Here is a 12,019-nt window from a genome sequence, read left to right on the forward strand (position 1 = left end):
CATAAACTCCTTGATATGTTGATATTATGTCAGTAATTCTGTAAGTCTGAAGAATAATGTAAAATGTTCACTTTTTTATAGCACATCATTAAAAAAAAGACTCGGCAATAAGGGATGGATGAAACATTGCAGTTTCACTAGTCAATCACAGGAAATGGTTTATGATAGTAATCCCTGCCTGTTGATTACCAACAGGATGACAGAACAAGAATGTTCCAGTGTACGTGACTAACCCAGACATCAGACATTAGACTTAACCAAGTGCTCAGCCAAAAAAGCCACATAAGTATTTAGTAAATGATAAAAATAACAGTAATTTAATCATTTGCACACAGTAGCAGGCCTTTTATTTGCTTATATACTTACCTCCTTACTGCTAAATTGCCTGATTCAAGACAGAACAGAGCTGCTACCCTGAGGCTGAAGTTCCCCGTTTCTGTTTTCTTAATCAGCCCTTTTTTGACATTGTGCTGCAACTGCGAAATTAATACTGTACATGATAATTAAGGGTTAATCTATTTAAAATGTATAATATCAGTAAATGATATTATTGAGCTGATTTGGGGTTTTGAACTTGCATTCTTACATTTATACTGTTTGTATTATTGTGTAGTAATACGTCACTCAGGGACTGTGCACAGTCTGACTCTGTCATCTCTGTTGCGACTCAGATTCACACGCACGCACACGCACACTCAGAAAGATAGCTCACCGCACAGAGTGCCAAAAAATCCTAATAACCCAAAAGTAATAAAAATGATGAAAAATCCATACACTTTATGGAAATTCTGCACAGGCTGACATATATGACTCCAGATGGATTAATGAGCACTTGTTTCTGTGCTCAGACAAAGGCCCTAACCAATTCTGGACATCCAAACTAGGTCCACAGTCTGGTCATCCAACCATGAGCCGGCTTGGATGTCAATATGACATCTTTTTTTCAACGTCTATGTTAAGTCTAATTGTTGAATGTTGCCATTGTGGTTCTTAAATTTGTAAAGTCTTAGTTCAATCTATAGGATCAAGACATTCCTTTGATCCTGACCACCTCTCCAGCCACTCTCTGCTGGGGGAGGTTTTATCACAGACACATGCCTTGTGAAGATTCTGTTTGTTGTTTGGTAAGCTTCCTGCCCTTTGTATGGCTTCACCTGTGTTGTGCATGGTGAACCAATACAGGAATTGAGCCATATATTGGGTGTGGGGGAGATTACCCTCTTTATGACCAAGGATGTTTTTAGAAACAGTTGGAAGTCACGCATACAGAGACACATACATATACACACACACACACACACACACACACACACGTTCTTGCACATGCATACAGGTGTTTACACATACACACACATAGTGCCTTGTCTTAGAACCATTTGGGGGTTTTACGGTGGGAAGTGCTTTTGCTGTGATGTGTATTGTGTGAACTGTTTTTCCCAATAACAGGCAGCGAGCGGAGGCCGGAGTCGGGGTCATTTTGTGATAGGATTCGAAGTGCGTTCCTGAGACGCCGACTGGGGCCTCCCTTGTGTAAGTAAAATCGATCGATCGCTGACTGTCTTGTTTTCCGTTCTTCATGAGGAATAAGTCTCTAAACTAGCGGGGCATGTGGAAACACAGACCCAACAGTCTACTAAACTTCTAGTGTTGATGTCAATAGGGCCTCCATGCACGGGCTATTTGTAGTCCAAATATGGTCATCGTGCACGTCTTTTCAGTGTCAAACTTCGACTCATTGATTTTATACTGCTTCTAGAGGCTCTATAGTCCTGTGTTTCCAGAAGGTGGAAGGCATGTTTTTAATAAAGAAACAGTTATGTGTGAAGGTGTGCAGAGTGATCAGCAGACATCTATGAGATTGCTGGGCTCCTGAGCTAAAACAAAAGTGAGCAGCTGCTCGGTGAATGTTGAGCAGAAATGTCCCCAGCTTCTCACAGACAGTTTCAAAATGTGAACATCAACAAAGACGAGCAGATAGTCCAATTTATACATACACACTGGAACAAACTTCTTTCAGTCCTGCTACCGATCACAACTGCATTCACTTCCTCTTACAAAGCTCTTCACAATAAAACAGGATACTTGTGAAAATGAACCATATATAATGCAGACGCTCATTTAAACTTATTGAACATTATTATTGTTGTTGTAGTCTTCTTAAAAGGAATTCCAACATTTTTCCAAATACTTTAACCATTAATATTTTACATTTTACATTTTTAATTTTTCAACACATTTTAATTACTGACAGTTTTAACCTGGTTACAAAAGCATAAGTTGATCAATTGAAATAAATAAACCAGTTAAAGAAAAACAGAAAAATGTAAAACACCTCCCCAGCGTCATTGAGAGGCTCAATAAAAGACTGGATAAGGTTGAAAGCCACACATCTGAGTTGGAAAAGGGAGTCACTGCTAATTCCGACTCTATTGCCAGTCTGGAAAAGTACAGACTCTGGATAGGGCACACCGGACCCTCCGCAGCAAACCAACACAAGATGACCAGCTACCAAGGGCATTTGTAGTGAAATGTCATTACTTCACAGAAAAGGAACTACTTCTTAGAAAGGCAGCCGAGGCTGGGGTGATAACAACCACAGACAGGGATCATATTCGCACACTGCCAGACTTCACCCAAGCTGTGAGTAATCAGTGCACCGCCTTTACCGAGGTGAAGAATCTACTTCGCAGTTGCAAAGGAGTCCGCTACGGGCTGAGGTACCCAGCGAGGTGGAGGATCACATGGACAGACAAGAAAGGACTTTTAAAGACCCAAAACGTGTAAAGGAATTTGTTCTGAAGAAGTTAACGAGTCCTTGAAATGTGTCCAGGGCCAGGACTGTTCGCTCTCCCTTTTTTCTCTGCATTGGCAATACATAGTTTGGAGTAACTATGAATGGCTGAAACAGGTACAAGATAATAATGACAATTAAATTTTACAGATTCTCATTTACCCTTGGGCTATGTGTCGTTATCTCACTTTTTGCCGGCTAGAGATTCCAAAGTTGGTCTAATCATACTCTGCATTGGTTCTGGTGTGAACTAGCATGGTACTAGCACCTTCTCTCCACAGCACTCTTTGCTAGCCTCTTACTATGCCCTCAGTAAATGGAGCACTGACCAGCACCACTTTGGTGAGCTGGAATGACCGAGGACTAAACCATCCAGTTAAATGCAACAAAATATTCTCTCATCTCAATAAGCTAAAAAGTCACATTGTTTATTTACAGGAAACCAACCTGATGAATAAGGATCAGTCTAGACTTCTTAGAGGAGGCTTTACACAATATTTTCACTCAGATTTCAATAGTAAGAGCAGAGGAGTGGCTATTCTAATACATAGAGATATACAGTATGAGGACTCTAAAACTGTAAGGTTCTTTTTTGGGGGTTGTAATATATCTATATCTATCTATCTATCTATCTATATATATATATATATATATATATATAGATATAGATATATAGATATAGATAGATATAGATATAGATATATAGATATAGATATAGATATACCGTTTTATATACCATTTTACTTAAAGTCACTAATGATCTTTTACTCCCAGTTTATTCAACTTAAATCATTCCTCTCTTCTCTATTGCCAGTCACTTCTGGTGTACCCCAAGGTTCAGTCCTAGGCCCTCTTCTCTTCATAATAGACATCCTCCCTCTTGGTGCCATTTTTTCAGTAAATTTGATCATCACTTTCACTGTTTTGCCGATGACATCCAGTTATAGCTCTCCTGCAGGCCTGATACCTCCCTCCCATCTTCTTCTCTTACAGAATGCTTATCTAAATTAGAATCCTGGTTCAGCTCTAATTTTCCTAAGCTCATTGAGGTTTAAACTGAAATCCTTCTTATTGGCACTAAATACAACCTACTGAAGGCAAATCATTTCACTCTCACTATTGAAAACTCCACGGTTCTCTCTTCACCTCAGGTTCAGAGCTGTAAAGGTCCGTTTTTGTTTATTGGTATAAGCTGTATAGTTATGATTAGTGTCCAGTAGAGGGCTCTGTTGCTTAGTTAGCGACAAGCTGCACTTCCAGCTCAGACCGGAAAATCAAAGTCTTGTGGTGTACATGTGCCAGAATGCAGCTCTCAATGAAGCGCAAAGCAGTGTGATACGAGAGTCTAACAAAATAAACACATTGCGGCCCTTGGGAGGCGGAGTGAGGTAGATGTTTTAACCTGTACTTGATTGCTGAATTGATATTTAGTTATATTTATTACTTTGATTTATATTTGAGTTTATATTAATAATAAGCATCTAATAAGATGTATTTTGTGTTTCTGTTTAGTTTTCATGGTGCATTGGCACACCTCAGCACTGTTAGATTCTAATGAATCTTGAAGTAAAAACAATGTGAAATTCCAAATAATGTACAAGCTTGTTCTGCTCACCTTCAAGGCCCTTCATAACCTTGCTCCTCCTTACCTTTCTGACCTGTTAAACACTACCTCTTCTGCCCACTCACTTCAATCTTCTTCTATCCAATTTGCTGTGCCTTCTTTCCATGTCAGCACCATGGGAAGCAGCTTTTGGTTGCTCAGCTCCCAGGCTGTGGAACTCTCTACCCCCAGATATAAAAAGCATTGGTTCCCTCCTCCAGTTTATTTGGGTTCAAGTCTGCATATTCACTGTGAACTTAATGTTTGTTTATTTTATCTGGTTTTGTTTTTTATTGGTTTTCATTTTATCATTGTACTACTATGTGTTTTATTCTATTCAATTTCAAAGTCAAAGTGATCTTTATTGTCATCTCTGCTATATACGGTACAGTATATAAAGAGACAAGACGATGAGGCTCCAGTTACATCAGTGCAAAAAAACAAACAAACAATAAATATAAGAAGAGTAGGAAAATAAATATACACTTTAGGAGTAGGGGTAAAGGGGTCAATAACAAATTAAAATGTACAATTTTCAATATAATGCTTTTGTTATTGCTATTGTTAAGTGTCCTTGGGTGTCTTGAAAGGCGCTTTTAAATAAAATGTATTATTATTAGTATTATCATTATTATTATTGTTGTTGTTGTTGTTGTTGTTGTTATTGGGGCAAATTTGCAGTACAATTGACAGTTTGATGAAAAACAGCTGGACTGATACCGTTAGCCCTTTTTGCTGTCACTTTTCTTTGGTGGGCAGGGTTTGTGCTCTGAGGACCTTGACAACTCTGAGAGCGGTGCCCAACAACTGACACGTCTATCTGTCCTGGACAGGTCAAAGGTGAGAAGCCAGGCAAAGGCAGACCCTGATCTTTGGACCTCAAGCTAAAAAGCACATCCTGTTGTGCAGTTGTGCTATGGTGACTGTAAAACCTAATAAAACCTAATGGATGGAAATATTTCTTTTAGTACTGAATGTTAATTATACTAATAAATGTAATCAGAGCTTTTTATACTTCAGCATAACAACGCATATAATATACATAAAATAATGAAGACAACAGATGACGTATTTCATTTACATCACATGAATACTGTCACGGCTAGCGGGTCGGACTCAGGTGGAGGCTACGGATCACGTTCACAGATATTAACTTTTAAACACCAGGTGCAATAAGTACAAAGTGAAGGAATCAGGGAAGGGCACGAGGGGTCAGCTGACAGGGGGGAAAACGGGTACTTTGCTTCACACAATCCTCTCGCTTCACTCTCGTTCTCACACTCAGCTCCAGTCCTCCTCTCCACTTGACGTTCACACACACTCTTGCTCGCTGTCAGGCAGTCATGCTCAGTCTTCCACAAGAAAGCAGGGTTACTGGATGGTTCCGGGAATCTACAGACAAGAAAGGGGGTAATCATCACTAGGATACTGATGAATCACACAAGTCTATAAAGCTGGGATTTACACTAACACGTTAACTCAATGAGGTGAGCTCCGCCCCGGCCGAGTGATGCAGGAGAAGGAGAGAGGAAGAGGGAGCGTGAAGGAGGGAGAAGAGAGAGCAAAACACAAACAAAAACACATGTAGCCTCGCTGGGCCAGCCGGGCAGACATGGGGACCATAACAAATACTCTGAGGCAATGACACAGAAATCAACTCAAACACCTCAAATGTGGAACAAACAAGAATCACCTGGTCTTGGAATCTCAGTTATGTACGTGTGATTGGTCCTGGAATGCTTCCTGCAAAGAGTGTATTATAAGATCAACACCTTGCATGTCCAGAGACATGTCTTTCTACAGGCCTTTTTCCATCTTTCCATCTTTCCATCAGTATCCATCTTGCATGTTCCCTTTTGTTTTCAGGTTGCCATCAAAAGTTTTGCTAAATTTCGATCCTTACTTACGTTGTCTTTGACTGCAGCAATTTTCATGGATTGCTCAACTTCATGCACTTCTTTACAACACATTACTGGCCTGCCACTTTGTGTACAGCTATGAAGTATTTGGAAAACAACAAAGATGAAAGAAACTGCTTCATCCTCAAGACTCTTAGCTAAATAGCTTATTTACTCAAGAATAAAATGTTCTTTAACCATCTCTGTAACCATTTCCCTCTCATCACCACTTGTTTGGCACTAAGAAAATGACACCCCTGCTTTCTAGCTTACTATCTCATCAAACCAGCTAAATGTACAGTTGCTGTATTTCCAAGACATTAGCGTGCAACACTCAAAGATTAAAAAAAAAAATGATGACAAGAGATTATTTTCAAATAAAATAACTTTTCAGTAAGTTACACTTGATTAACTATAGATTTATATCGCTGGCTGATCAGAGTTTTTTAATCAGATATTGGATCTGTACATGATCTGTTCCTAAAGTTATGCTTCTGTTTCATGTTGTTACACATTTTGCAGAACAAATAAATACAGTAATACTTTTTTCATGTATCTACAGTTTCTCCATGCTTGGATGAGTGCAGCTGGGCAGTAGTTACTGGTTGTGGCTTACTCTGATGAACACGTCGACCCAACATGTCCCAGTCAGAAGTGGTAGGAGACACACTCTTAGATCCAGATATACATTTGGACACTAACACAAGTTTTGTTTTTAAACTGTTTACGGAAACATATTCCAATTATAGTTATATGGACATGGATATAATGTGTAGACTCTCAGCTTTAATTTGACGGTATCCACATTGAAGTTGCATGAAGGCTTTAGGAGTTTCAGCTCCTTAACATGTGGCACAGTCTTTCTAAAAGGACTGAAAGTAAGTGGACAATTGAAATGGTAAACGGCCTGTATTTGTATAGCGAGCATTAAGTCCCTAAGGACCCCAAAGCGCTTTACACATCCAGTCATCCACCCATTCACACACACTGGTGATGGCAAGCTACATTGTAGCCACAGCCACCCTGGGGCACACAGACAGAGGCAAGGCTGCTGGACACTAGCACCACCGGGCCCTCTGACCACCACCAGTAGGCAACGGGTGAAGTGTCTTGCCCAAGGACACAACGACCGAGACTGTCCAAGCCGGGGCTCGAACCGGCAACCTTCTGATTACAAGGCAAACTCCCAACTCTTGAGCCACGATCGCCAATTGACTCCAAAGCTATTTCATGGCCGGGTGGGGAATTCCTTTGTTATGGCATCAATTAAGCAAATAAAAGGCCTAAGGTTTATTTGACGCATGGTGCATTTAGAAGATTTCGCTGTGATCAAACAACATGTGGTCAAAGGAGCTCTCCATGCAGGTGAAACAAGCCATACTTAAGCTGCAAAAACAGAAGAAAAAAAACAGAAATTGCTACAATATTAGGAGTGACAAATTCTACAGTTTGGTACATCCTGAGAGAGAGAGAGAGCACTGGTGAACTCAGCAATGCAAAAAGACCTGGGCATCCACAGAAGGTGACATTGGTGGAAGATCTCAGAATAATTTCCACGGAGCAGGGGTACGCAACTCCAGGCCTCGAGTGCTGGTGTCCTGCAGGTTTTAGATATCACTCTGGGTCAACACACCCGACTGAAATGATTAGCTCATTACCAGGCCTCTGGAGAACTTCAAGACATGCTGAAGAGGTAATTTAGCCATTTGAATCAGCTGTGTTGGATCAAGGACACATCTAAAACCTGCAGGACACCGGCCCTCGAGGCCTGGAGTTGCCTACCCCTGCCATGGAGTATCGATATCCAAGTCTACCATAAAGAGAAGACTCAATGAAAGTAAATACACAGGGTTCACTGCAAGGTGCAAGTCACTCATAAGCCTCAAGAACAGACAGGCTAGATTTGGACATTATACAGATGGACAATGACCCAAAGCAACCCAGTAGTTTATTACAGCAAAGAAGTGGAATATTCTTGAATGACCAAGTCAGTTAACCCAACTGAGCATATCACTTGTTGAAGACTAAACCTTGGACAGAAAGGTCCACAAACACACAGGAGCTGAAAGCCGCTGCAGTAAAGGCCTGGCAGAGCATTAAAAGGAGGAAACCCAGCGTCTGGTGATGTCCATGAGTTCAAGACTTCAGGCTGTCAGCAAACCCAGCAAAGGGTTTTAACCAAGCATTAGAAATTCATTCCTCATATTATTATGCAATCTTTTTCTAAAGCTGAAAGTCTGCACTTCATCTGCATCTGAGTTGTTTCATCATTTCATATCAGATTTTGTGGTTGATTTTAGTAGGGAGCACATCTAGTCGTATAAGTGCAACTAACTTGAAGATAAGTTTTAGGACTTTAAAATGTGCTGAACCAATTCAAACATGTCTCTTCTTCCAGTGTCTAAGTGTGTCTGTATCACAGTGCAAAGTTGCAGCTAATATTTATCAGTGCAATGTAGTTTTAGTCATGCAGTGTATCTGGCAGTTCTTTTAGGCTTTTATTAGACGGGCACTGTTTGTAAAAGTCAGCCTTTTTATCTAGTTCCATTTCTGGTCTGAAAATATCACCCATTAGTACTCTTTCTCTTCCTCTTCTCAAATGCTTTTACAGCTGTATCATATATAAAAGCGAACTGTGGGCTGTGACAACAGGAGCTATCATTACTAGTCCTGTACTGGGCCTATAGAAGTCTCATTATCCACTGAGCATGTGTTGTGTGTTGGATCTGCGCTTCAGCAGACCCACTAGTTCAGAGACTCATCACTCATGAAGAAAGCAAGACAACGAGCATAGGCAAGCCCCTAAATGCCCGGGGGTGGACACCCCTCAGAAGATAAGGAACCCAGAATCTCACATGGAATGTGCCTGCAGTTAAACAGCTACAGCTAATCATACATCATAGATGTGTAGGGGAGGAACAGAAAAATATCTAACCATGCAGTTTAAGGCACGGTTTACAAATTTAAGTACAACAATGACAACATTTAACAGTTTACTCTGACATTGTGGAATTTTGTAAATAAAGTATGCAACACATAAAGCGCTGTGTTCAAACTATTTATTACTGCGCGCAGGGGAGCCAACACACACTAAACATCACAGTTCACAGTCATCACGTCTCAGCTCCTCTTGTTATTTCAGCATTAGATCCACCCCACTGTTTATCACATCTGGTTTCATGATACCAAGCTGATGATGACGGAAACGCTCAGCTCGAGGCTTCAGTCATTAATATTTTGGACCAGACTCCATTAAGTCGATTATATGATATTATCTTATTTTAAAAACACTTGGTTCCCTGGTAACTCATTACTATATGCTGTATAGTCCAGAATTAGTTGTCGGTGGCATCCCTTTCTGATTTATTCCTCACTTAATCAAATGAGATATTTACTGTAGGACTGATTGTACTGTTTGAGCGAGTTTGAATAATTAATCTCCACTGCATGCTGGATGGTTAAAGTTTAGACTCGAGGTCAGTTTATAGTCAGTTTGTCGTGTGTATTGATGTTTCAGTTCACTCCACAGTTTCTCTTTTTCTGATCATAATCAGCATGTTGTGAAAAACCACACGTGTGCATATCGCACAAACATATTGCAGCTTCACAGCAGACGTGTGTCACTTCTTTTCAGACCTATCATTGGGAACCTATCATGTTCATCCACTGTAACCTGGCAACACTGATATTTGTGCTGACCCTTGATCGTCATGGTAAGTTACATTTTCTGCAGTTTGACTTTACTGAATATAATGATAATATAGCAAATTAAGTATGTATATTTCCAGTTTATACAATCCTTGGAGGCCATGAGGCTGTGCCACATAGCAGACCATACATGGTGCTTTTGGAGAGGCACATGTCAGATGGTCGAAAGAAATACTGTGCTGGATTCCTTCTGAATCAGGATTTTGTAATGACTGCTGCCCACGGCCAAGCTGAGTGAGTTTAAGTAACTTCATATTTTTCTATGATGTTTTTCTAGACTGATGCACTGAAAATTTAAATACATGAATAAATAGTCTCTGTAGGTGCAGAAGTTCTACATTCTCACAGAAACACTAATCATTGTATTCTTAGATGATTTTTTTTTTCACATAATTTTGTGTCATTTCAGGTCCTACACTGCCTTACTAGGAGTTCACCATGTGTATCATCATAATGAAATACAGCGCATATCTGTGGAACAACCATTTCCACATAAATACTTCAACCCAACCGCTTTTAAAAATGATGTAATGCTTCTGAAGGTAAGAGTATCCCTATACAGAAAGTACAATATAATGACAATGGTGAGTCCCACATTATTATTTTTAAATGCTCCCTTGAATTCAAGTTTGAAAAAAAAAAGTTCAGTCTACAGTTTTTATTTTATTTTGTTTGTTTTTTCCCGTCCAGTTGAGCTCCAAGGCAATCTTGAATGAGAATGTGAAACCTATTCCTCTGGCAAGTCATGATGATGGTACTTTGCCAAAATCATGTATAGTCTCTGGCTGGGGACGAGCAGACAGGAATAGTACATATATGTCTCCCAAACTTATGGAAACCAGCGTAACACTGATTGACAATAAGGAGTGCACCATGGAAAACTTCTACTGCTCTCAGGGAGAGACTGGTCCAAGCGAGGTAAGTACATTTTTGTAAAATAAAGTGAACTGACTTCGTTCAGTTAACGCACTTTTGAAGCATCAATGCTTCACATGCTGAATATTTACTTCCAGGGAGATTCTGGTGGTCCATTGGTCTGTGAAGATGGAAAGGCATACGGGGTGATATCCAGTGCAGTGTCACACTCAGGTGGCCCAGACATCATTAGATTCACTAAAATTCCTGAATCCACTGAAACACAGCATCATGTTTGTATTAGACCTGCTGATTAGTCAGTTAATGTGGAAGCTGCAGAAATGAAAACAATCTAAGAAGTACCACGTCTTAATGCAAAATTAAGAAAAAATCTATAATCTAAAATAAAACATTGATTCTCAGGTTAACTAACAATTAAATTAACAATCTCTTGTTGCATTACTTTCTACAGTTTTTGGATAGTTCTGGGTCTTTGTTTTTTAAATGTTACCTTTACAACTGATTTCATATCTGCAGATGTTTGAAATCTGAATTTTGTTCAGTGAATTTAATATTTTATCTCATTATTGTTCTGTTCTTCATATGTATTAAAGAGATTCTTCAATCTAATGAGAAAATAAAATCCTCTAACTTTGTTTTATCTCATATTGTGTAAAAATAAACCTTTCGTACCTGTTTATACATTTCTCTTTTTTAGCATTAATTAAAATCATTTGTATAATGACCTCTTTGTGACTGTTTGTATTTACTTTTTCAATTTAAACTGAACAGAGTCTGAAGAATAATGTAAATGTTCACTTTTTTATAGCACACCATTAAAAAAAAGACTCAGATAAATTTATCACAGATAAATTTGCATTCTTACATTTGTACTGCTTGTATTATTGTGTAGTAATACTTCAGTATTACTACAGTAATACTGAAGTATTACTATTTTTAACTTTATTTTATTTTATTTTTTCAATGTATCGTTTTTGGCATGTCAAGTGTACAGCACTTTGTGTTCAGCTGGGAGTTGTTCTGAAAGTGCGATATAAATAAATTCCTTGCTTCAGTCAGGTACTGTGCACAGTCTGACTCTGTCATTTCTGACCATCTCTATTGCGACTCAGATTCACACACACACACACACACACACACACA

The 12,019-nt window shown here is 39.3% G+C and overlaps 1 protein-coding gene across 1 annotated transcript; it reads left to right on the top strand.

Annotated features, from left to right (window-relative positions):
- The first annotated feature begins 1,432 nt into the window (after positions 1-1,432).
- LOC100693634 (granzyme G) lies at positions 1,433-11,702 on the top strand. Its single transcript, XM_005478757.3, has 8 exons — positions 1,433-1,530; positions 5,154-5,234; positions 6,855-6,949; positions 9,927-10,005; positions 10,081-10,234; positions 10,410-10,542; positions 10,691-10,918; positions 11,014-11,702. The coding sequence occupies exons 3-8, from the start codon at positions 6,932-6,934 to the stop codon at positions 11,170-11,172; spliced, it is 771 nt and encodes a 256-aa protein (XP_005478814.2). The 5' UTR covers positions 1,433-1,530; positions 5,154-5,234; positions 6,855-6,931; the 3' UTR covers positions 11,173-11,702.
- Positions 11,703-12,019: the final 317 nt, after the last annotated feature.

The sequence above is a fragment of the Oreochromis niloticus genome, linkage group LG23, assembly GCF_001858045.2.
Source record: "Oreochromis niloticus isolate F11D_XX linkage group LG23, O_niloticus_UMD_NMBU, whole genome shotgun sequence".
NCBI lineage: Eukaryota > Metazoa > Chordata > Actinopteri > Cichliformes > Cichlidae > Oreochromis > Oreochromis niloticus.

Bases quoted from the DNA above. Each gene is read 5' to 3' on its own strand.
- LOC100693634 (XM_005478757.3), top strand. The intron at 10,006-10,080 runs GTAAGTTACATT...GTATATTTCCAG, and splicing joins GCTGACCCTTGATCGTCATG to TTTATACAATCCTTGGAGGC. The intron at 10,543-10,690 runs GTAAGAGTATCC...TTTCCCGTCCAG, and splicing joins ATGATGTAATGCTTCTGAAG to TTGAGCTCCAAGGCAATCTT.